The sequence below is a fragment of the Neopsephotus bourkii genome, unplaced genomic scaffold (genome assembly GCF_033783945.1).
Source record: "Neopsephotus bourkii isolate Nb327-2 ecotype Australia unplaced genomic scaffold, CSIRO-AGI_Nbou_v1 NB_1346, whole genome shotgun sequence".
In the NCBI taxonomy this organism is placed as follows: domain Eukaryota; kingdom Metazoa; phylum Chordata; class Aves; order Psittaciformes; family Psittacidae; genus Neopsephotus; species Neopsephotus bourkii.
The window spans coordinates 4687833-4713803 of NW_026901826.1; the positions used below are offsets into that span (position 1 = coordinate 4687833).

Genomic DNA, 25971 nt, shown 5'->3' on the forward strand with positions numbered 1-25971 from the left:
ACACACTGTTCAGTTCAGAGGGCAATATATATTTTTTCAGAAATAACACACGTAAATGCACAGATACTTGCACAACGTGGTTTTGGGGTAGCCATTACATGTAACTTAGATACACAACCCCTCTGCAAGGTAAGTTCAGGCTAATGTGGTTCAGACAGGATATTTCTGCATCTGTTATGTGGACATCAGTAACTACATAGCAGAGGGCAGTGATGTAAGGCAGTGTGCCACCAAAGAAAAGGCACATACCACTCAACATTTAAACCATTACTTCCAAAAATTTGCCATCACTGTTGCCACTCCAAGGTGTAATATTTATTCTCTCACACACTGGAGGTATCCTAAAGGTCTACTGAAGAAGAAGATGGATGTCATTGCTTTGGTAGTGGCAAGGTGCCTGAGGAAGGAAGGACCTAAATGCATAGGAAATCAAGCTTTACTTATCCCACACACACCAAAAAAAGAAAAAATAAAAATTTGGGGAAGTGTGTTCATCATCTGTTTATATGGACAGGTCAACTAAACTACACTTATGAGTGTGAAGATATCTGTTGTGGATAATTTTACTGTCAGATCTGTTTCGGTTGGGGGGACTTCATAAACACCAAAAGCATTTCCTTGGTAATAAAAGCAAAGTCTACATTTAGAGGATTTTCTGTTTCACTTGTACGCCAGACAACTTGTTATGATATAGAACGGATTTTAAATGTCAGAACCAATAATACAAGCTACAGTTCTTCTGATGGTCTGACAACCAGTTTATATTCCTTCCTTCCCCTCACGATTTAAATGGATTAGAACTTCCCTACATATCCCCCCAATTAGCTGAAATAATAGTAATAGTAATTATTACAATTAATATAAAATTGTTGTTATTATTATCATCATCATCATAGTTAAAAGGGGAATTAACACAGAAAAGTGTGCCTGCACACTTGTATACTGATTGATTGTGTGTTGATGTAATTAGACTAAAGAGCTTCAGAGGTTTAAACCCTTGGGTGGGCAGGATTTACCAACTCATGGTCATGGGGTTTGCTCAAATTCTCCACAATAAAATCTGCCTTTTTGTTAATAATATTAACACAAGTAAGAAATTCCTCTGAAAGTACTGTAAACAAATTTAAATAAGTTATAATATTTCAAAAGCAGAAATGTTGGTAATGCACCCAGATCCTTCTCTGGACACTGCTCCTGTGGGGGGAAAAGAAAATTAAAAAAAAATAATGATTTCAGCTGTTTTCTCTTCCCCCTCCCTTCCCTCTCCCCCTCCAGTCCCCAGTCCCCAGTCCCCCGTCCCCCGTCCCCCGTCCCCAGTTCCTTAATTTGAAGCATTCCTTTCTTTCCCCTATGTAGGAAATAGGTGGATTTGTACGTGAAAGGTATCAGCTGGCATATGTCCAAAAAGTAATGAAACAAACAAAACTCAGATCATTTTAGATAAAACACAGTATGTGTTTATTGAGAATTCTCAAGAGAAAGAAGCAAAATACTTTCATTGTTAAACAACTGATGTGGCAACACTAACTTTTCATTAATCAAAACTTTATGTCCACCCAGCAAAATAGACGTCAATCTGTTTTAACTTTCAACATTCAAAATTAGTACTTTTAAAGAAATATCAAGTGTCCATGAAAACCCCATTAAAAAGATGTTCATTCACAAGTTGAAAGTGATAGCCACAAAGTTCCTCATTTGGTTTTTGTGTTGTCAAAAGGCTTCTGCATTTAAACTGATGTATGTTCGAATTTCTTACCTTCAGGATCAAATTAAGATTATGGTAATATCCTCAGTAACTATTATATATCCATTTCATATATACTTTAAATAAGATGGTATTTGACTTAATGAGAAGAGTACTTTTTCAGATGATGTCTTTCAATAATTTAATAAACACAAAATCATGCTTACCTCCATCTAAATGGAATTTCTGTCAGAAAAAGCATCCTACACATATAAAATGGAGATTTAAACACACAGACTCCTTCCGTGCTTTGAAGAGTTTTCTAAAATGCCTGTATTGCAGAATTACATTGGTGAACAACTAGTTTGGCCAGCTTTCATCTGTATGTCATTCATTTGCTAGTATTTTGAATCAGTTAGTGAAATCAAGGCTCAGAGACTGGAAAAGTGTTAGTTTTTGTTGATAGATTTGTCTACATAAGGACATTTGTTAACATGGCAAGGCTGATCAAGAACAAGGGAAAAAGATGAAACACCCTTGCTGGCAAAACTATCTCAACCATACTTGCATATATGTATGAAGTTTACAAGTTGGTGTGACATAGATTTCATAGAACAAAGTGTCACAGAGTCATTCTAAATGATTCAGAAAACTTTGTACGTATTTCTCTGAATGATATGAATGATATTATGAATGATATGGTTCTTTCTTAAAAAAAAAAAACAAACAAACCATGGCAAATTAATGCTTTTGAAGGCTCTTAGAGCAAGGCCTAAGTTTTCAAGAAGAGAAACAAAATTTACATCAGATTCCAGTTCCTAAGAGAACCTAAACATAATTTCAGTAATAAATAAACTAATATATAAATAAAATCAACAAGTCTTCTTCTCATTTTTTATTTTTAACAGTGGTTTATCAATATACATGTTCTTTTCGTGCAATGTTTTAAAATTAAGAATTAATTTTCCACCTGTAACCCTTTCACTTTGCTAGAATTCAGACATAAACATAGAGGAAATGCACTCAAATTTTTAATCCTTTATACAACTTCCAGTTTTACTTAAACATTATAGAAAATACAGAAATATCATAGAATCAGATGAATGATAAAATGGTTTGGGTTGGAAGGGACCTTAAAGTTCATTTAGTCACAACCCCCTCTCATGGGCAGGGACACCTTCCACTAGACCAGGTTGCTCAAAACCCCATCCAACCTGTTCCTGAACACTTCCAGATAGGGGGTAGAGTTGGCATCTGCATACTAAATATACTAATGAAACCTAACATGTATTAATGGAAATTCCATTTTCCTGATTCCTATTTTATCTGAAGTATTAAGTATTTTGGGTAATTTTAAAAATCAAGGAAAAAAAAAAAAAACACATGTTCAGTGACTCAAATGCTCCCAAACCAAAATATTTCTATTTTTAGCTTATATTAAACTTGATTTCTTTGTTGCTTGAAATAACTTCTGAATGAAAATGCAGGTTGGAGAGCTCAATAGAATCCCTGGATGTTTTAATCATGTCTTTGATGACATAAAGCTCAGGGTGCAAGAGTGACGTCAGATGAAAGGGAGCAGGACTGCAGGGTCTCAACAAAACATTCATTAGAGGAAGGTATCCTTTTGTCAGTATGAGAAAGTAGAAAAACACTGTCAGATCTGTGGGCCGAATGTCACCCATCAAAGGAGACAGTGATCAGAGAGCAGGTCTTCTTCCGGTGATTTAGACTGTAGCCCCACCTGAAAGATTAATATTGAACATTCAATGTGTCCATGATGGATGCTCTTTGCCAGGTTTTTTGGGCTTTATTTGCCTCAGTTCTTGTAAGGCAACAGGCAGGAACCTCATATCTCCAGATATGTATAGACAGCCCTCCCCACTTTTTCTCACTTCCCATTCCCAGAGATACATGGGATTACTGACCTGATGCTTTACTTAAACCACGGCCATTCAGACAAAGGCAAATAAGAAACTGTTGGGACCCTGATGGCACAAACGTCTGTTTGTGATGATGGCCTTCACAGTACTGACCAATCTATCCCAGGGCATTTCAAGCCATGCTCTGACTGGATCCCCCCTTCCCAAGCTTTACCCCCAGCACCTAGAAAGCAGTGGCTACACAGAGACCACAATGGCATCTCCAGGCTCAGTCTTTCTGAATCACCAGGGGATCCCATATCTCTCAGAAATGCCTGTGAAGCTGCACACACCTCCTGTGCCTCACTCATGTCATAGTTGTTAGCCTCATTATAGAACAAATAAGGTGAATTAAAGGTTTGAATTGACCTCTATGGCAAGGGCAGGATGCCCACCCAGGCCAAAGCTAAAATGGGGGCCCCAGGCAGAAGGTACATGGGGTGCCCCAGGTGAGGCACACACAAATAGTCAGTCACCTCTGTGGTGGCAGATACTTCACATCATGTAATTTTCTTCATAAAGAGACTTACATCCAATTTCTGACCACATTATATGGCTTCCTATACTTGTCATTGATGAAGAACATTAAAATTACCACTCTCTCTTACCACAGAGGGTTTTTAGGATGAGATTTTCAAATGACCTCGGCCCTGAGCTGTTTCTGCCCCCACTGAAATTGTCTGTAAAATTCACATCTACCCCATCGCTAAATCATCATGGAAAGTGGGAAACTGATTTGGTCTTACCCTGTGGTTTGAAACAAAGTTTCTTGTTCTTGTAAGCAGAGTAGGCTGCTATGGATCCAACAACCAGTATTACAAAAGCAGAAATTATAGGAGATGTAACTCCAGCTATTAATCCTGAATCTGTAGAAAAAGAGAAGAGTTCTTTTTCAGAGGCACCAAAATGGTTTCACTTAAGTGTATTCTCTACTAAGGTGTGCTTTTGCCAAACTACGAGAATTGTTTGGTGAAACAGAAATTCATTAAATAGAATTAAGCAGAATATTAGAAATAATGTTACATTACAGATGGTGTGAAAAAAGTGTCTTAAAGCCTAATGTGTATGTATTACTTTTATAAGACTAACATTTTATGATGATATAAAAAAATTAAAGAATACATTATTTACTATACCTGTGTTTCCTCCATGATTGAAATTGTGCTCCTCTTCTCCTGGAATAGAGGGTGAAGTTTCATCAAGAAATGTGTTTTATCTTGTTTTGACAGCAAAGTCTTTACTCAGTGAAGCGTGATTTCATACAGGAGGTGAAAGGGGGCAGCTCGGCAGGACTTTGAGACAGGAGCTCCCTTTGCAGTCCTGACTGCAGCTGCGCTGGCTGCAGGAATAACCATCCATCCCCATGACACTTAATTTTTGGAGAATATTATCCTCTAAAAACAGGATAATACTTAGCAGCCTACAGCAAGCTGATTTCACAGGCTGATTTAGTATAAGATCATAGGCACAGTTCATCTGCTTGCAGTTCTCAGCAGAAGACCCTTGCTTGGGGACTGTCTTAGCTGAATTCAAAGGGATAAATCCTGCAAGGTTCTGGCATATGCCAGAAGGCTACAAAATGTTTAGGAATATAAGCTAGAGTTCAGACTCAAAGTCATGGCTTGTGGAGAAGGACAACCAGTCTAAATAAAAACAGCAGAGTCTTGTCCTACACCTTCAGTGACAAACAGATTACTGCTAAAGCAAAAGCAGCCAGTTCTGAGTTACAAGTATTAGGGAGAAGCTGCAAGAAGAATTAGCAAATACTACCTGTTATGTGTGGCGGTAAAGGCTTCCCATCGAGGAGATCTGAGTCATCAAAACCTCCTGCAAGATAGAGATTAGGTTTTCTATTGCAAAATGTCTGAAATCTGGTAACCCCTTCTGCCCCCTTGTCTGGTCCTTTTGCAGTGTTCTGGGGACAGCTGAGGCACTTTTGAAATTCCAGCTTTGATATGATGGGTGGATCGGGGTCTTCCACTGAATGGTCACCTATTCAAATTCACCTGAACGCTGGAGTACTAAAACTGTTGCTGCTCTGCCTTTCTGGGTCTGTATTGGCACCTGTGGGATGTGTGGGCTTGGGCTGTCAGAGGCATAAATCCTTGTACAATAGGGGCATCTCAGATCTCAGCAGTTCCTGGAGCAGGAAGCCAGTGGGTCCTTTCCAGGGAGACCTGCATAAGGACTCCAGAAGGGCCTGCCCATGATTCACAACTACAGTCATACCAGAAGTAATTATGGGATACATGGTGGTAGCTGGGATAGATCTGCCAATTCCACTTCAATTAAGTGTGTCTGGGACCACACTTGAAAGCAATACAGGCTTACATCCACCTCCCCAGTGCTGGGGCCATCTCAGATGCATATCTCAGTATAGATTTGAACATAGGCTTACCCATGCCACATGGCTAGATGTCAAATTTGAACCTTAGCGTGGTTCAGTGTAGACATATCCAAACCAAAAAGGCAAGCAAGATGAGTGTTAGCCTTGTGCCACTTAGGAGTCAGTGTCCCACATTTTGGGCAGACCACTAAAGCTTTCTGGTACCAACACTAAAATTCAAGAAAACTTTCCAAACACTGTTTCAGGAACAGTGACAACAAAAGGCAGATGGAGGGAAGGAGTGGTAAAAATTATTAATGAAGAAATAAGAAAGTAAACTATTCAAAATATTTACTCAGAATAGCTCATTGTGCTAGGTTTTCTTAGGAGAAAATATTCTTACCAGAAATACCATGGCTTCCTGGTCGTGGTGGAAGAGGTGGGTATAAAGGTTTCCTTGAGATGTCACCTATTGATAATAAATATTGTTAGATGGTTGGAGAGGCAAAACAGAAAGCTGTAAATAAAGATCATGATAACCTGAGATTTTATGCCTATTTTTAATTTGTCCTCCTGTGAATTAGCCAAAGGGTCTTGAAACCAGTTAAGAAGTCTCAAGCAATATATCAACAAATAGCTGGCTACTAAAACTGGTTAGAAGGTGAAAACAGAACATTTGCAAAATTAAAATGACACAAGAATTCACAAAACTATTGAAGGAGAGTATTTCCCGTATTTCTGGTAAGTGCTAGCATTGTTTAATGCTGACATCTGGGAAGCACAGTGTGTTATTGTAGGTGTCAGGGGTGCAGTTAGCAGAGCTGACAGAGAAGCTTGTGCTCCAAGCTGGGCAGGAGATAACAGTTATCTCTGTATCAGCAGGTATCAATAAGATCTGCAGATTAGTTTCATTTAACAGATGCTGAATTTATCTAGTGCATGATGAATTTTCTACTCTTGAACAGTGCAAAATGAACTCAGACTTGAGCTTTGTTGTTTAGGACTTTGTGTCAGTATTTGGCCTTAATTTTTACAAAAGGTATTATAAAGAGATGCATCGGATAGAGAGGGAGATCTGATAACTAAGAGCAGTTTCCAGACTGGACTAACAGTGATGGTGTAGCAAGAGCTGGCTCAGGTCTAAACCTGACAAAGTTAACATCCAGGGCTGTTACTCTGTGTATCTGTATTGGGTCCCTTTTTGCTGTCCTTTCCCCAACCAGTTCAGTCGCACATTAAACTGTTCTCAGATCCAGACAGTGAATTTAGCTGTGAATAAATTAAAATTAGGTCACAGAAATAAATACTAGTTTCCCTTCCTCTCCTTGAATCTTTCTTTCTCCTTCAATACATGCCACATGCCCTTTTATCATGTTTTCTTCTTGCCCAGCTGCCAAATGCAATGCTTCTGTCTGGGAGTAGATTCAGCAAATTATTTAGATTCTGATTCAGTAAATTATTTAGATATATGCTTAACTTCGTGTGAGTTCATCCTGCTGCAGTCATTAGATTTTAGATAGAGTCTTAAAGCTTTGCTGAATCAAGCTATGCCCAATTAACTATATTCAAAAGAAGAAGAGACTTGTTCTCTTCCAGGTCTCTGTGTAACAAACTAAGTCTCACCAGTGCACAAAAGCAGAAAACTACTGATCCCATTAGTCATTTTTTTTTATGGTGCTGAAGCACTTATTCAGTCTTCTCTAATCATAAGAAGATATATTTTATATCTGATATTTTATATCAGAACTATTGATAGTGAGGTAGATGTCATTAATCCCATTGTACTCTGTATGAATATCAATTAAGAAGCTGAACTGAAAATGGAGCAAAGAAATAGAAATAAAGGAAAATATCAATTGCCAGTCTCTGAATTAAAAGGTGGCTTTTAGTGAAGATAGTGAAGATACTGAAGATATTCATTAATAATTGAATCAACACCCACCCTCTTATAACAGCACTCACTAAAAACTTTCAGGAATGGAACAATTAGTACAGGCAGAAAGAAATGATAATATAAACATAGGAATTATAAAGAAAATTAGATTCAGCTTTATGGAGTGCAGGGTAATATGTCATTCACAGATATGAAAAGCCCCAGGAGAACCTGGAAATGTGAAAACCATGGAAATGGGAAAGAATAGTGTAAATAATATGATTCTCTAAGACTGAAACATGAGTAAACCAAGCCACTGCAACTGGAATCATAGTTCAGAGGATCTGTTCTGAGAAGTAATTATTTTTGGTAGCCTTGATTCAAGTGGAATTTTACACTTTGATTCAATGCTACTTGCATTTTAGATAATTTCTCAATGTACCAGAAACTTCAATGTACCAGAGTACTTCAGATCCCTGGTATATCTCTAAACATGCCATGCAAAACGTTGTACAAAAATTCCCCAAGTCAAGGATTTCCCATACCTACACAGCTCAACACAGCACCATGAATTCTTCCTATATCACGTCTGGATGTTATAGAAACACTTGGAAGTTGTAGCATGTTACAACAGCTTGAGTGCTTCAAGCTTTAGCTATATTGTGCCATCAGCGCTCATCTCTAATACATTCCTTCCTGCATTTCTGATTTGTGATCAGCAGAGCTGCAACAAGCTCATGCCTCTCTCTATCCAGTTACCTCTGATTGCTGACCTTAGACTCATTTTTGGCAGCTGAAGAAATGACTGCCATAACCTGTTTTCTTCAACCTGCTGTCAGAGGCCACCACCCTGAATGGTGCCTTACAGATGAGTGGGCAACACATGCCCAGCCATGGCTGTGGCAGCCTGGCATGGTAAAGTAAACCAGAGCTGACTTCAGCGCACACAGGTAGCCAGCCTGCAAGGTCCCATTGCTAGCAACCGAACACAGCCCACCCTGCTGGCCGCACTCTGTGATGGCCTCTGCCAAAAGGGCCTGCACGTACAGGGAGTTGTAATGACTCCCACTACCACAGTTCTGCCTCCAATCACTAAATTTCTTTTCACAAATTAGGCAGACTTCTGAAAAAGACTATAGAAAAAAGCCTTCATTATATTGAAAAAAGAAGACAACACTCACCCCCACCAAGAGCATCTCCTAAGTGCAGATCGTTGTCTAAAAATGGAAAGGAGGAAGATGTAGAGAAGTGCGTTACACACCATTCTCGAGGGAAGTGAAATGTTAGTTTTAATAGAAAATGTACAACTGAATGAAAAGCAACTTTTTCAGGTCAGACCCACAAATGAAAATAAGGCATTACACTTTTCTTGAAAACTCTTATAGAATTTAGTATTTGTCCACACAGTATGAAACAATATTTTCTACTCAAAATACAAAAGCTTTTGCCTGCTTTAAATAAGCTCAGAATAAACATCATAATGGAAATAAGATCAATACCTCTTTAATACATCTGCAAATACATAAATGAAATTAGCCATGTTAAAATATTAAAATATATCTTTTTTAAATATACTTAAGTATTAACAATGTTGTCTGTTGTTGAAATTTGTGTATGCATGTTTGGCTTAAGTCTATTTTGTTGAACTGCAAAAACTGACTACTCATTTCAGAACAAACACTGGGAAGTAATAAACCTATCTGGGGAGCGAGATTGAATCAGCTAATTTTTGTAAGGGTCACGGTGACATAAAAAGTTTTTCTTCAAGCAATCTTATGTGCCAGTTTGAGGCTGGGAGACTGCTTTTCTTTGGCAGAGCTATAAAGGTTTTCACATACACTTCGATGTTTACATGTGCATGTTACTCAGTGAACAAACAGACTATGACTATTCCCCCAGCACTGTACATGTGCTCCACTGTACCTGGGATGGAACTTCCATTCAGTAAACAGTTTGTTTATGAGCTGCAGATGTGTAAACAAGAGGAACTCAATTTCAGCATGCTGGTGTGGGTATGACTATGTGGGTGACACGGTAGGGTGTGTATGGAATGACGGTGAGCTCTGAAAGGTCACTGAGTGATAGGCAGAAATATGTTAGATGAATGTCATAACTCCAAGAATCCCTTTCCTTCTCATTATAAATGTGGAGTGGTAGAATGAATCAGAAGAAAAGAGATGGCAAAATCTACCTAAATTTTTATACCGATGCTTGTTGCCACAGAAAATTGAACAGACACTCAACTGGGGTTTTCTTCCATTATAATTGTGCCAGAGCTCCCAAAACCCAGTAAAATCCATCCAATACAACACCGAGCAGAACTCTGCCTTCTTGTGCTCTTTATATCCAGAGGAGTGGGAAGCTGATTTTGAACAGTATCTAGTCTCAGTTATGCAACAACTTCTAAATGTTTTGATGTCACCAGGAAATCTGGCAGGAAAACAATCGAATTCATACTACATGACTGGGTTTGTTCTTGTCAGGTATTGCTCCTGTCTGTGTGTGGCCAGCAGAAAGTTGCATTTCAATAATACCTTTACCTGTCAGATGCTACAAATAAGAAGTAATAAACTGCAAACTGGGTTCAATTTATTGTCAAGATGAAGAAGTTAGATAAAATGTAGGGTTCTGCTCTGGAAGGTTCATGCAGAGATTCGTTTCAGGTATTGTCAGGCTGCTATGAAATACAAATAGAAATGCACACGTCTGTAAGGACCAGAAAAACAGTTGAGCAAAGGGTTAAAAAAACAGAAAATAAAGGTCACCATTCCCAGTTGTAAAATTGAGGAATGTGTCATGTCTGTCAAAACCACCAGGCCTGTGCTCGATGACAGCACAGATGACTTGTCATCAGAGGAAAAGCAGAAGGGCACTCTAAAGCCAAAGGTAGCAGCATATCACCTATTCCACTACCTCTCCTTTTCACACACCCACAATATAGATATAGTCTGTGTACCCCAAATAAGCAAAAAACAGATAGCAGGCAGCAGCCTGGCCTAGGGTTCAGAGTGCTGAAGTAAACAAGATTATGAAGCAAATGACCTCTAGTTGGTGACTCTTAAGAGGTGTAAAAGATCTGTACATAAATCAGCCTGTGATTTCTTATAAGGAATAACCACAGAGATGGCATAAGTATTTAGTAGCTAGCATGTTACACACGACACTCAACAGACCACCTAAGCACACACATCTTGGCGCTCATGCGTATGTGGGTTTGAGCATATGGCTGAATTAAATCAATGGCAGCAAGAATGTAAGTGGGTAAACCCAGCTTTTTTAGAGATTTTGTAAATAAACATCACCTTCTATTAAATTTTGTGTTGAATGTTGTTACACTAGATGGGAAGTGCCCATACGAGATATATTCATCTCAAGCAGAGGTGTGTGGGAAGTCATGCCTGGAGGACACAGCCTCTACAGTAAATTGCTTCAGCTGAGCCAAAATCATCATCTCAGCCTCATTTCTCAATGATACTGGCTGAATGAGACATAGAGGAAACCCTGAGGTTAAGAAGCAGCATTAGGCAGATACTAAGACATACTTTTGTATTATATTTCTGGACTTTCCAAATCTAGTAATTGATTTTTAACACTTTTTTTTTTAATAGTTTTAATTGTTTTCACACTCCCTGTAATCCTCTTCAGTGCTGAAAGAGATCCTGACATGGTCTGGAAAACATGGAGTTCTTCATTCCCAAGTATCAGTGAAGTTGACTCAGGTAGGTAATCATCTCATAGTCATACCTCTAACAGATTTTAAAGTCCCTAAAAGTCAAATTCCTTTCACCTGACTGTGGCAGCTTCACTGTAGATACTGGCATCTCTAGCTTGTCTTCAAACACAACTGAGGACAGTCTTTTAGGGCACAATTCAAGTAACCTACTTGAAATATCTATAGTAGGATAAGAACAAATCCACATTTAGAGTGATAAGACCATCCCTACACATGCTGATTTCTCTCCACTGACTTTGAAGGAAGTCAGCACAGGGCAGTGGCTTATCAGTATTTTACAACAGACACTTCTAACCTAGGCCAAACACAGATTTCCTTTGAAAAACTAAGTGGGAAGGAAAAATGCAACCTTCACAGGATTTAGCAGCTGCCACATTCACAAAAAGCTGCCCCTGTTTATTCAAAGAGTGAGCCAGAGAATCATGTGGGAATGTAACTGCTTTCATGTACCTGAAGACTTACTGCAACTTTCATCCAGAAAAAGACTGACATTGTGTGTGCTAAAGTTATCCTGCATCTCCCAATTCAGGCATTTTGTTTGATTGCCAGAAATTCTTTCAATATAATTTAGCTGAAAAATCTCTGTGTTATCATTAAATTCCATCATAAGTGGATGTGTGGTTTTCTTCTGGTCTGGAGTTTGTTGTTTGGGGTTTTTTTAACAATAATGAAGTTAATTGAAAATCATCATTCTCAGGACTGCAGCTAAAACCTTTTGGTTCTCTCCACTGTTCAGAACCTTTTTCCCTTTCTGACACAGGTCTTTGTAGTAATAAATACTAGGTAATATTAAGCAAATAAATGGGGAGAAGAAAGAATATCCAGATACCTTCTGATTCTTTTTCAAGTCCATTATCAAGCACATGAATATTTATGCTAAAAGAAAAGACAATGGAGAAAAGAGTGGGAGAGCAGTTACCCATGTTTGGCAACAGTTGCCCAGGGAGTTCAGTACAGTAGGCTGGAAAAGTATGAAGATCTTCAGGAAATAAAATGCCATCACTGGCCAGTTATTCTCTAAAGACTTACTGGAAGCAGCATGTCCTTCCTTACTGGAAGAGATGTAATTGGTAATTGTCAAAATAACCCTCTTACTTTACATATAGAAGACAGTTTGTATTCACAAATGATCTCAGCTATGGCACTTTAGCAGATATGATCAAGAATCTCATGGGAGACAGTTTCTACCTATCTAAAATAAGTTATGATCAGTTATGTCTTCATTACTTACTCAGCACAGGCCTTGTCGGTCTTCTGATCACTGTAGGCCTCCTGGTAATTATGTCATCTGTGGGACACAATGATAGACCAATAAACAATAACAGCTTAATCTTTTTCAACTTCACAAAAGAAGGTATCTGAAAATCTAGACAGCTTCATTCATTAAACTTTTATGTATCACAGCAGAAGCCAAAATTTAAGGGATATGTTTTCAAAGCCTTTCTTGTTTATTTTAAAGAAATTTTCAATTTTATGAAACATTGAACTCTAGCATTTCCCAGTTCTTTGTATCTTTAACTTCAGTAGTAGCTACTTCATACTCCAGTCTTCAAGGAAAATGACTTAAGTTATATTATTCGGTCTAAATGCCATAGTAAAATAAGAATAGGAGTTTTACCTACCTGGGTGATCAAGAGCATCAGCTAAATCAAAATCACGTTGACCTAGGAGGAAAGTGACAGAAGGAAGGATACTAAGTCAGAGGGCAGTTTCCATGACCTTCAGGTCTGAGGGCTCTGGCCAAAGCCAGAACACCAGTAAGAAACAAAAGAAAAACCCATCCAAACAGGCACAGACACAGAGCAAGACATCAGTTGTCCCAGCACCATGTAGTCCTGAATGACCATGAGAAATGGGCTGATCTAATGCAAAGAAGCTACTTGTTTAGATAGTGCAAAGAGATTCTGTTCTCTCCTGTTATCCATATTCAGTGGCTGTGCAAGCATGCCTGTGAAGAACACAGGTTGCCTATTACAGGGCACAGGGTCACAAGTCTATTGCTGGGAGACTGCTGAAAGTAGCATTCAGCACAGTACTTGCAAATGGGAATCATTAGGTGAGAATTTTTAATGTCTTCATTATTGTTTTACTAGCTCAGCTTCACTGGCAAGTCTGCCTTGTGATCACTTGTAACATGAATCAACTCTTTCTTATAACTCTTCCTGTAACATGTGCCAGCAAGTAAAAGCTATAAAGATGTATTTACCTAATTTATTTTCTACTGTACCTTAAAAAACCTGAAAGTGGAGAAAAGAGCCCTTCCTGTCCTGTGTTAGGTGACAATGATGTCACTAAATGTCACAGCAGGGTAATTAGCATCCTGACATTTGAAGTTAGCAGGCAAATGAAACCTGAAAATATTCAAAACGTATAAACTAAAGTATATGATTTTGAAATAAACTAACACAGCTATTCATGTGAGTTTTACTTTCCACTCTCTACAATCTGCCACTTTCCCTTTAATAACCAGCCTTCCTGAAACGCCTCTTTGCAGAGCACATACCCAATAGTTTTCATCCAGGCTGAAATTTCACCATCCTCGTGTTTGTACACCAAATACAAGATTAGCCTGTACAAACCCACAGAAAGTCACAGTGTGCTATGGCTTCCCTAAGCAGAAATGTTTTACTGTGCTCTATCGAGTAAGCCTCTTGATCAGGGTCTGTTTATTATCCCATCTAAGTGGCTTAATACCTAATTCTTCAATAAAGTGTTTTTCTTGGTAAGGCTTGAACACTTCACAGCAAGGGTTACAGAATGGTTTGGGTTGGAAGGGACCTTAAAGGTCATCTGGTTCCAGCCCCCAAGAAAGGCATCATTGTTCAAGAAGGGAAACTGAGGAACAGAGGGAGGCTGTCAGAGGTTCTCCAGCAAAACTCTGGGTTCAGCTCAGCCCTCTCTTCCTGACAGGTGCTGTCTGTCTTCATGGCATTCTTCACACTAATCACTGTTCCTGATTAATAGCTCTCACCTGTGTCAGAGAGCTCCTGGGAAGATTAATTGTCAGTGGCGAAACACTGTGTCAGCCTCAAATAACAATCAGTGCAGGAGCATAAAGTAGGAATGTCTTGATTCCTGTGGGGATTTTCATGTAAGTCTGTGAACTTAATTACAGCTGGTGTCTTACAGAAAGGCTAAAACAAGGCTGGAATGCAGAATAGTGAATGATTTTTAAAGCAAAACTGTCCCTATAAAATATTATGAAAAACCTCTGTTTGGAAAGGAAAAGCAGATAACAACATAAGGCTTTCCCTGTAATGTTATCAGTGTAGCATTTCATCTCTTATACATTTGAACTGATCTTAGAGTGCCAGCTCGTCCAACAACCTCTCCTTCCCCTGCCCTGGCTGCTCAGCCAACCTTGCCAAGTCCAGTAACCTTTGGAGTGGGTCCTTAGCTGGGTTGCTAGTTTGATCTATATTCCCCTGCGCGCAGGATGACATCATGGCATTGCCTGTACTAATCTGATCAAATTATATTTCTCTGAAGCATTTTTTTCAGTGCCAGCAACACGAGAAGTTTGACTGTCCTTTGGGTTTGTCCTCTGGATAAATCTTCATTCTTGACAGGCATCCCAAGCACTGACAGAGGCTATCTGACCTGAGCCCTGCTGCTGTAGGGCACCGCCGGCAGGGCTCAAACCGTTGCTCATCAGAGTGAGTCGTGAGAAATCATTCTGTAACACTAAAGAGCTGTTGGCCAGACCAGCTCCTCTGTGGCAGGTCCTGACATGCAGGAAGTAACAATATGGAAAGCAGCTACAGAGGTCCTAGAGCTGTAAAGAGAATGTGACAAGTTTGTCTTGTGAAGGAAGACTCTGGAAAAATTCCAGGTAAAATATTTCTTTGAAGTTAGGGAAAAGAAAAAATAAATAAATAGGAGGTACCTCATCAAAAGATATTATGGAATTCAAGCAAGATGATGCAGATGCTCCCAATTATATGAGAACCAAAGCAAAACAGCAGACTGAAACAGTTACTAATATCTGCCCTTCTGTATGATACCAACATTTCCCTCTCCTATTGTGTGTCATGTCTGCTCTGTTATCAAACAGGTGTGAAAAGACAAGAGGTGGTGTTTTAAGCCTGCAAAGGAGAAACAGAAGACAACTACAGGATTTTTAAGAACAGAAAAAAAAGCCTGAAAATCTGCAGGAATTATTCAGATTGGTTTGGGTATTTTTTTAACTGTATCTGATGATACACCAAGTAATAAAACCCCCCAGACACCAGCACAGAATGACTGACTGGGAGTAAGACAGGAATCTACATTGAAATCTCTTTAACTGTGTAAATATAAACCTTGACAGATGGGCAAATTGTATGTTGACATCTGTGCACCATGGTAAATGATATTCCAATAAACCAAAAGATTCCTTGGACTTCCCTCCCAGCTTCTTCTGGTAATAATGTCAAACAACCACAAGGAGTAGGATCTTGTGGAGCTGAATTTTAAATGCTCATTACCATTCTGAGACTGCACCTAGACATTTAAAGAATGTAATCTGGGAGGATAACAGATGGTTAAATAGCTGAACAGCCCAGATTTCATCCACAAAATGGTGGGTCTACAAACAAAAACACATTTAGAGGCTCAGACAATATTTAGCTCAATAGGAACTGGATACTTCAGGGAACTGTGAAGATGAATGACAATGGAAATAAATCAGTCAAGCTGTTTCACAGAACAAACAGACTGAAAGAAATTAATTTTCCACAAACAAAAATGCCCTTTTTTTCCTTGGATGAGCTTCCATAATAGAAACAGCTGGAAACTTATGAAAATGAGAATGAGAGGAATTTCAGTGGGGAGAAAACAGCTTTGTTCCTTTGGGGGTTTTATTTGATTGGGTTTTTTTTGTGTGCAGTTTTTATTGGTTTGTGTGTGTGTAGTCTTGGTTGGTTGGGGTTTATTGTTGTTTTGGGTTTGGGGTTTCTTTTATTTGGTTTGGGTTTTTTTAACCTGGATAAAGTTATTAAGAGGTTTAGCTGTGCAGGAGGCATTATCTCAGTTATCTGCACCATTGCTGCTTTGGACTGGTTTGCTATTTCTTGGCATCATTTCCAGCCTTTCTTCTGGGAGTATCCCTGTTTGTACAAAGAAATGGAACTATTGCAGTGGTGGTTTTTCTTGGGTGGTCCACCATAATTCACAGCAGAGAATCTGAGAAATGTTTATATGCTCCTGCCTGACACCACAGAGCAGTCCTTATCTACAAATAAGAAAGTACTAAGCTAAGAAAGCAAGCCTTCCAGATGAATACAGTTTGTATTGCAAAAGGACCCGTTTTAATCATGTTTATACTAGCTGCTCAAACACAAGGAACTAAACTGCCAGCAGGATTTCTGCTGGCACTGCCAGCCTTATTTGGGATGTAATTCCCTCATCCCCACCCAACCCATGCAGCTGCGCAGTAAAAAACTGTGTAGTAGACCTGGCCTACATAGCTAACAGTAGACTCTCTGTAGCAGCCAGGCAGGGGAAAATAGACTCCATAAAGCCAAACATCAAAACATGGTAGTTTAAAAGTCAAAGTTGCTAGATTTCTTTTTACAAGCATGATTTTTCCAGGTAGGACATTTGCTTTCTATAAGCCTTTATAACACCATGTGTGGAAAGCCAGTGACATAAAATCCTTGTCAGTCTAATTGTTCTACTATGGAGACTATTATGGTTGCTCTTTGTTGCAGAGATACTAAGCCAGCTTTTAATAAGTTTCCTTGAATATGAGACACATCCTCCTGAAACATCATGGAAGTGAGGTTGTCCCACCCCGCCAAAGCAGCACCCTACAAAGTCATTTCCTCAGGCACGTGTGCATTTAATGTCCACAAACTTTTCATAACGTTAGGTTTCTGAAAACATGTCCCACATATCCAGTCACTAACATGCATACAGCAGCATCTTTGTCTATGGTTTAATTTGTGACCTAAATGTTAAATAGATCCATCCCCCTTTACCAGTGTAGCTGACTGATCACAAGGGACTGAGGTCCCACAGTTTTTAAGGAGTATTTCTGAGGAAGAAGTCTAGAATCTGCAGGTGGATGTCACTTATTCATCATTACAAATGTAGTCAAAAGTTTTCTGATGAAAGGCTACTGTGGCAACACTCTGCAATTTTATAATCTCCATGAGTAGTCTCAGTCCTGCACCGGATAAATATGAACACAGTTTGTGGCCATTAAAATGACCCACATTTAAATAAGGCATCATGAACATTGCTAAATACGAGTCAGCTTATGAGACAAATTAAATTAACTTCTGATGCATTTAATGTGCATAGTCTGGTATTAAAAATGAAAAGAAGATCCATGAGAAAATGTGTTTCTATGTGTATATACATGTGTGGACATACATCTTAAATGTATATATGCACATGTGTGCTAGATACATCTTTTTTTTCATTAATATGATTAAATTATGGGCTTTGAGGGCATTAAGACTACCTGTGTTACAAATAAATTAGAAACAACTAACGCAGGAAAGGGAAAATAAGTTGATTTTACATTATTTAAAAACCAGACCAAAAATATTCCTTCAGTGTGATTAAATATGAATTGCTTTGTGAATACAATGAGCTTAAAACATTATGAAGCTGGCAGAGACTGAGGAAGAATTGAGTGACTCACAAATGAGAACAAAAATTTTCTGAAAAGGAACAATATGTTGCCAAAGTCGCTCATGGGACCCATTTTATGTTCTTTTTTAGCTGAAATGTAAGTTATTCTTTGCAGAGATCATTTCTGATAATTATACAATCATGAGACATATTTCCTCTGTAATGAGAAAATGGAATGTTTCCTCCCAGGTATGTGATTCAGAACATACCCATTTATTGGTTCAACTTTATTCGGGAACTGTGTTTGTTTAAAGGAAATTACTCACATAAGAAAAGTTGTGGGAGAACATAAAGGCTTATACCCTAGAGTGGACATTTTGGGCAAAATCTCGAGCAGGTACTATTTCTTTGATGTAATACACTCCTGATCCATATTTCCTGATGAGGTTACTGTAGCTTTTCTTTCCCTCATGGCCCTTTCGTTCCATAAACAATGACTGCCATTACAGCCCGTTGATGTTAGGGTGGAAAATTAGTTAGCTTTGAAATCTGTAATTAGCATCCAAGTTCCAGTCTGTAGACCACAGCATATGGACCTGATAATTGGCTTCATGTTTTTTGTTAGGCCACTTCTGTTTACAGTTTGAATTCAAGGGAAATGAAAAGGTCTCCCTCACTTATTCATACAAGGACACATTTAAATAATCACCACCAAATAAGATGCGCTAATAAAGCAGGAGTGGCAGTACTGCTTTAGGTCTGTGCAGCATAGTTTCATCAAACATGAAAGAAAACCTTCTAGTTCTGTGGTGTTTGCTTTGCTGCGGACAAACAACAGCTGTTCAAAGGTAGCTGTCATTCTTTATGATGTGATACGTCCTGCATACATAAAATAGAGCATACATAATTTTCTGTGTTTTTCTTCAAAGTGAGTCCAGAAGAAGCTGTTGTATGCTGTAAAATTACAGGCAGAGCAAAAAAGTAGGGCTCTTCCATGAAGCAGCACCATTCATCTGAGCACCTCAGGTTTTCAGCTTTGTGTCACAAGGAAGCAGAGATGAGGCCATGGCATGGGCTGTTCACCCAGAGCATGGTGAATCATGAACAGACATCACCTCTGTCCCTGCATGGTTCATGAAGCTGTCTAGCCCTTTTCAGACACTTGGTCTGAGAGTACCAGGCTTAACAATGGTCGCGTTACATGAGAACTGTACATAAGATAAGTTCAAACAGGAGACCAAGATGAGTGTTCCTCCTAAAACCCTATAGTGTGGCATAAGCAGCAGCAGCTCTCACAATGACCACCCGCTGCCTAAGTACCAGCTGGCTAATCCAAGCTGTCCCAGCTGGTGGGTAGCGACAACAGAGGGAGCTAAAGATAATGCAGAAGGTCAGGGAGATGCCAGGCTTTGCTATTTCTGTTGCTCACAATTGTTCTACTTCCCTGCATCATCCCAACTGCACTGGTAAAATACGTGCAAAATACCTTTGGCTGTGGGTAGCACAGATGTCAGTAGGGCTATTCTGCAACTTAACATTGGGATGAATTTGTTTCAGAGATTCTGTTGTATAACTAATCTGTGCACCCTGAGGTCAGCGTAGCCCATCAGCATAATTAGCTATATTTCTTCCAAAGGGGTTAGTAATCTGTCAAGTCAAAGTGGACATTCAGGACATTTCATACACATTCTTTGCTTGTGTGTTGAAGATGCAAGACAAAAAAGAAGCAAGGCCTCCATCTTCTACCTTTCATACCATCAAGAATATGTTTTCTAGAAAACAATAATGCTGGAAGGAGTTGCTGGACATCAGCAAGCAGGTCTGCTCAGCCACAAGTCCCTGTGGAGTCTTAGGAGCCACCTCCCATCTCATTTGAACTACATGAGAGAAGCAACCAGGCTCCCTTCACAGAGCTGAAGAAGCCTTTGCACATGCCACCAGCTTGCACAAAGAATCCTCTTTGAATGACCCTAAGCAGAGGGTGATTGAGCATCAGCTGGTATCTGAACTTCAAAAGCAGGAGACTCAGAAGAGGATCTGGTGGCTTAGACTTCAGAGGAAACAGAGATCAAGGGTCTTGCCATGCAGAATGCTCTGCAGATCTGGGTTGGATTTCTGAACAAAGAGCCAGCCTTCTTTTTGTTACCATTATGCTCAGGAAGCAAAAAGTTCTGTACGATCTTTGCAAACAAAAATACCTATCTCGTATCTCAATTTCTGCTCCTTGCTGGTGGTAACCTGATAGAGTTAGAGCTGATAGTTAGAGTTACAGTTTTGATGTGGTATAGATTGTGATATGGGAGGCTGTGTTGCCATTAACTCCGGACTGTTCCTGGTGTGGAGTGTGTACCCCTGGTTCCTCCACCACTAGGACGTAAGGAAGGACTTTGATTTAATTTGTCTGCTAATCTCAGTGCCTACTCTGGGCTTTGTTTTCATGTGATCTGGAGCATTGTTGCTTTTGAAAATATATCGGTGTGATTTAGCTTTGAAAAGAAATTCCTCAGGAATTAAAAAATGCGTTGATTTCAGGCAAAGCTCAGAGAGTGGAAGTGGGAGTGTTATATTTTCATAACCCATGCATGCCCTTTCTTTCAGCTGGGATGGCCTACTTGCCGTTATGAGATACTGTACTACAGATGAGATTTTATATAGCATTTTCCTACAACATTCACACATGTCAACTCCTTGTGGAAACAAAGGAAGACTAATCAAAACAAGCGGTATCTCCTCCTAACCACGAGGCAAAATGCCACAGAAAGGCATATTTTTATTAGTTTTTAATATTGAAAGAATTATGGCATTTATTTGTTTACTTACTACCCAATGGAAAAGAATTGACAACCACTGCTGCAAAAGATGGAGATATACACACTGAAAACAGGCTATCTGAGCACTGCTACCAGGCTTGCAATGAGGCAGCACTGTTTGAAAAGTGAACTCGAGAAGCTGAGTAACCACACCGGTTATAAGCTCTTCCCAAGCCCTGGTGTTGCAACAGTTCTGCTGCTGCTACAGATGATAGCAGCTCTGGTATTGGGAGTGAAATAGTTTTGGCGCCCAGCAACAGAAGAACTCACTGTCTGACATATACCTTCTGATACTATGAGTGCTTCAGCACGTACACAAAGGACCTCAGATGGGGTGACAGCAAGGTCTGGAGCTTGATGGAGCAGTATCAGAAAAACAGGGCTGTGTTTTTAATCTATCTTATTCTGTCTTTTAACTCTAGTGAAAGCTACTTTATTCATAAAACTAAGTCACATAGTGTCTCACATCCAAAGAGGTCTGTAATTTTCTTCCATAAAGTGCCCCACTAATTAACCAAGAATACAATTAGTTTTGAGTTATTACAACATCTTTGTAAGCCTCAGATGGACAGTAGTACATGGTTTACTAGTTAGTAATAAATGCTGTTCCCTTTAACTGTGTAGCATGTAATACCTCATGAAGTAAACTTAATATGTCTTAAACACCATCAACTTTTGCACTGTCTTTGTTACTGACTAAACATGTGATCTACTGTTTGATATTGAAGACCATGGGTGTATAGGTTTTATCTTGATTGGGAACCTGAAGGGCATTTCTGAGCAGTCATGTCTGACGGAGAGTCTCAGTTGCTTTCCAGCTCTGTGTAGGAAGCAGAGAGCCCTTTACACAGCTGTCCCACTGCAGGTATGCACACAGATGTACAGCCCAAACAGGACCTACAGTATGTGTCAAACAGCTGCATTATCTCAGTTACTGGGGGACTAGGACCTAAACTGTGTCCTACCACACTGTATGCGGGCCAAGCTGCAGTAACCAACATGGGATGTTAGCATGAACTTCAGTGGAAGAAGTTTCTATGAGGTTTCTTTCATTTGGATTAGCCTAAAAGACACTCAGAAAATTAGTAGCAGCTCAGCTTACATGGGGGATCTCATGTAACCTGCCTAAACTTGGAAATAAAAGCCAGTGAATGTAGGTAAAAGTATGGAAGACTGCAGTGAGCATGTAAGTTTCTGAACTGCACCAGGTCTCACTTTCCTTGTGTGATGTGGTCTTTGGGTACGTCACGTTTCTGTTGAGATGTGTCTGTCAAGGCAGTCTAGCCAATTAACTGAAGATAGCAGGACATAAAAGAAATGCTAGATGGTAAGAGAAATGATGCGGTGTGCCCTAGCTGTGGTGGCACAGTAGATTCTAGAACAGACTTAGATAAAGCTTAGATAAGAATTAGGGCTGCATATACAAAGATGAATCATGTCACAGACATTCCTATCATAAGGACATAGACCAGCTTTTTACCAGCATGGCCTATCCTTTCTCATATCATGACTTAATTAGGACTGAGAAGTGATTCCTGAAAATGTCCCCTGAAACATGGAGGGATGTACTTTTTGATGATAAAATTCAGTGACTGTTGACATAGACTTATAATAATTCATTTTGCTTTTTAAAGTGGCTTAAATAGTTTCCACAGTTACAAGACTGCCCAAAGCCCACAACGTCTTTCAGCAATGATTTCTTCCCCAAAGCAGTGCCTGAACTGGCTCTAAATTAGCACATGTATAAGGCAAGAATGGTTAGGCTGACTATCCTTGTAATTAAAATGCTAGAGTGTATGGCAATTGGCTTGCACATGCTCAGATTGTTTGAACAGAAATATTCAACACAAGACAATCCTCCAGAACAAGAAAGTCTGCATGCCAGTGGTGAGAGACCATGTGAGTCACCGCTGTTCACAACATACTGCAGTGCAGCCCAGCACAGTCCTACTTCTCTGCTGTTTCTCCACCACGTTACTTGCTGAACACCTCTAAATAATTCCTTATTTGTCAAAATGGAACTTGGGCACTAATTTAAGGCAAGTTTTTTCACTGTCCATCACTGCAAGGTCTCCCAGGGACTGCATTTAAAACGGGGGTGGTGGGAGGAGGAGCAGCAGCAGCTATGTTGGAACTAGTCGTTAGTGAATGACTTCTTGCTGCAGTCAAACACTGCGCTGCAAGTTCCTGAAGTAATGCTAATATACAAAAAAGAAAAGATTACAAGTACACTACGTGGCACATGCACAGAAGGATGATCCTGTTTGGTTTGATAGCCAAAAAAGCTTTACAGAATGTTTTGCTAAAAGAAAATTGTGTTTGAATATAGAAAAATGACTCAGTGTGAAAGGACTACATTTTCCCAACTGCTATTCATTCATCAAAAATATGTACAAAGTATATTCAATTCTTTATTAACCCTGCATGAAAAAAAGGAAGTATGCTTGTGTGTGGAGTTTCTATATTCAGGAATGTGTTGGCTAAGGTAAATAAATTATTAATTTATAATTACTAAAGCATGAGCACAAGTATGCAGGTATGAGCATCCTTTAAACTGAATCAGAATTTGTTTTTACAGTATAACACATTCAATAACTAAGAAAGGCTGTATAAACATGAAGTAAATAGTTGACTAAGGATCTCTTTGGGAACTTCAAGCTCCCTTGGAACCTCTCATTTTACAGCTTTCATTTTAAAAGTTGATACTCAGGTCCAATCTTGTCAGTAATTCTAGGGCAGCAACACTACAGGGGAAATAAGAAATTATAACAAATAAACAGACTCCAACTAGCACAGTTGTTATGAGCAATCATCCAGAAGGTACATATCTCCTTAGAAACTGCAGAAGTACTTATCTAAACACTCTTGAATGCTTCTCATGAAACGAGTAACAAAAATAATGAGCGCAAGCATTTCTAAACAACAAACTTTTTGGGGTTAGGGTTTAAGTTTTTGTTGTGTTTATTTCATTTTAATAATCATGCCCTAGAAATAAGCCAAAGTGAAGGTTGCTTACCTCTTACATGGACTAGAAGAAAGCCAAGGCACAGAAGGATACTTTTGAGTTTCCCCATTGTCTTGAATGCAGTGCCTCGATTGTCTTGTTTTTTCCCAAGCAATGATGGTAGATGTTGCAACTGCAGTGCCAAGGTTTGAGGGAGACACTTGGAATCAGTGGCTCTGTCCAAAGAGTTCTTTCACCATCACACCCAAACACCACAGAAGAGAGAGAAGTCCCTAAAACCTCTTCTAGTACAAGACAAGCAACAAAAGCAAACAACCCTGCTACGGCCAAGCTGTGAGCAGCACCGTAGGTGCCCCCCGCCCTATAAGAAATCTATTTATCACCCAGGCAAGGAGCGTGGAGAGCTGGAGAACCCGCAGCAGCACCCAATGAGGAGGGAGCCATCGTGATCTGAATCCACCTCCTCCCCGGAGGGAAAGCCAACCTGTTTGACATCCTCACCTTCAAAGCAGGGTGTGGTGCTGTGGGAGCTCAAGCAGCGTGTGAGAGGAGACTGGCCTTCTCTGAAGCATACTTGGAAGAAAAATCTCTCAGATAGACTCTGTCCTCAGAGTGCTGCTTCCCTGCTCAGGTGTTGGCTGAGCAATAGCTGATCATAAAGGCAATCTTGTCAGAATCCTAACTGTTCACTTGAGTTTCCATGCTGGGGAAATGGAGGCCAAGAATCTGCTTTGCAGAGACCTGGGAATTTTCTGCAGGGGGAATGACAAAAAAGTTATATTTTATACACTTAAAAAGTGATATTGCACTACCGAAGCATGCTCAGCTCCTCAGCAGATGCTTGTCTCCAGGAGATAACATTGTCTGTTGTGATTTTTCCATTGATCTAGATATATTTTTAAACATAAATATCCTACATGGACAGAGATCTTAGTGCTGAGCATCAGAAGACAAAGCTTTGGGAAATGAACAAGTATCATCCATCCATCCATCCATCCATCCACCCATGAACACAGTTTAAAATCACTGTTGTGATTTAAATTCAGTTTTGTCATAGCCTCTCTCTACCAAATACCTATGTCAAGAGACACTTGTCTCTTGAACTGGATTGCCACCATCACACCAGCTCCCAGCACCAACGAGGAGACTGGTGTGTGTCCTCCCTTTTGCTGGGGGTTAAGATGCAGGGAGGCCAGAAAGCACTGTTTTGACTAGGGCTGGAAATACACTGAGGACTCTGCTACCATAAGTGGCCAATCTGTACGCTTGCAATGTTGCTGGGTAACTCAGTCTGATGTGGGGCACAGGCTGGCCCCAATTGCACTTCATTTCAGTTACCTAGAACACACAATGCGTGTGCTGAATTCATGCTTTGATGCCAACTACAAAAAAACTGACACAACAACATAAACTGGACTGATAGAACCTGGTGACACTGGATCTTCAAGAAGCTTCATGTCCAAGTGGGTCAGATTTGAACATATCCCCACCCCCCCCACTCCCGCAAATCTGAACCAGCAGAATGGTTTATAAAGGCCTGGTTTACTGCATCACATGGCTCAACTATTTACACTAGAGGTAGAAGCTCTAAAGCTAAAATTGAGCATCATCATTCTCCTTGTCAGGGCCAATTCCTCAATCTCAGAAGAGTAAGGACATTTAGGTTTAAGAGGTGACTTTGTCAGCCAGTTAGAACAGGAACTATAACATGACACAAGCAAGCCCATAAGCCCACTGTTTTTTCCCAGAATAACAAAAGCAGGCACACATATGTTAATCTTCTTACCAGTGATGAATTTGCCTGAAGGGAGCAGGAAAGTTATCAAGGCTACATACTAGAACCAGGCAAGTCCAAGCAACTCAGAAATGCTCAGTAGCTTTATTTCAAAACAGTTGTTCTTGTAAATGAACTGACATGTTATCTCACCTGCCTGCTGATACTAGCTCATTGGGATATGGCACGTTCTTAAGTTTGAAGATGATGTACCCCTTGTCTAGCTCTTCTGAATCCAGATACTGCTCTATCTAATGAAAGAAAAACAACGGGAAGGTGGTACAGAAAGAAGTGGACCTAACATTGGAGTCCGGATGTCTTGA

General features: G+C 39.7%; 1 protein-coding gene across 1 annotated transcript; it reads right to left on the minus strand.

The window, feature by feature from the left end:
- Window positions 1-2581: 2581 nt before the first annotated feature.
- On the minus strand, window positions 2582-24859 carry XG (Xg glycoprotein (Xg blood group)). Its single transcript, XM_061366525.1, has 9 exons — window positions 23926-24859; window positions 13161-13202; window positions 12770-12826; window positions 8987-9022; window positions 6336-6401; window positions 5377-5433; window positions 4743-4781; window positions 4353-4472; window positions 2582-3428 (listed from the first exon to the last, which is right to left on the minus strand). The coding sequence occupies exons 1-9, from the start codon at window positions 23981-23983 to the stop codon at window positions 3412-3414; spliced, it is 492 nt and encodes a 163-aa protein (XP_061222509.1). The 5' UTR covers window positions 23984-24859; the 3' UTR covers window positions 2582-3411.
- Window positions 24860-25971: the final 1112 nt, after the last annotated feature.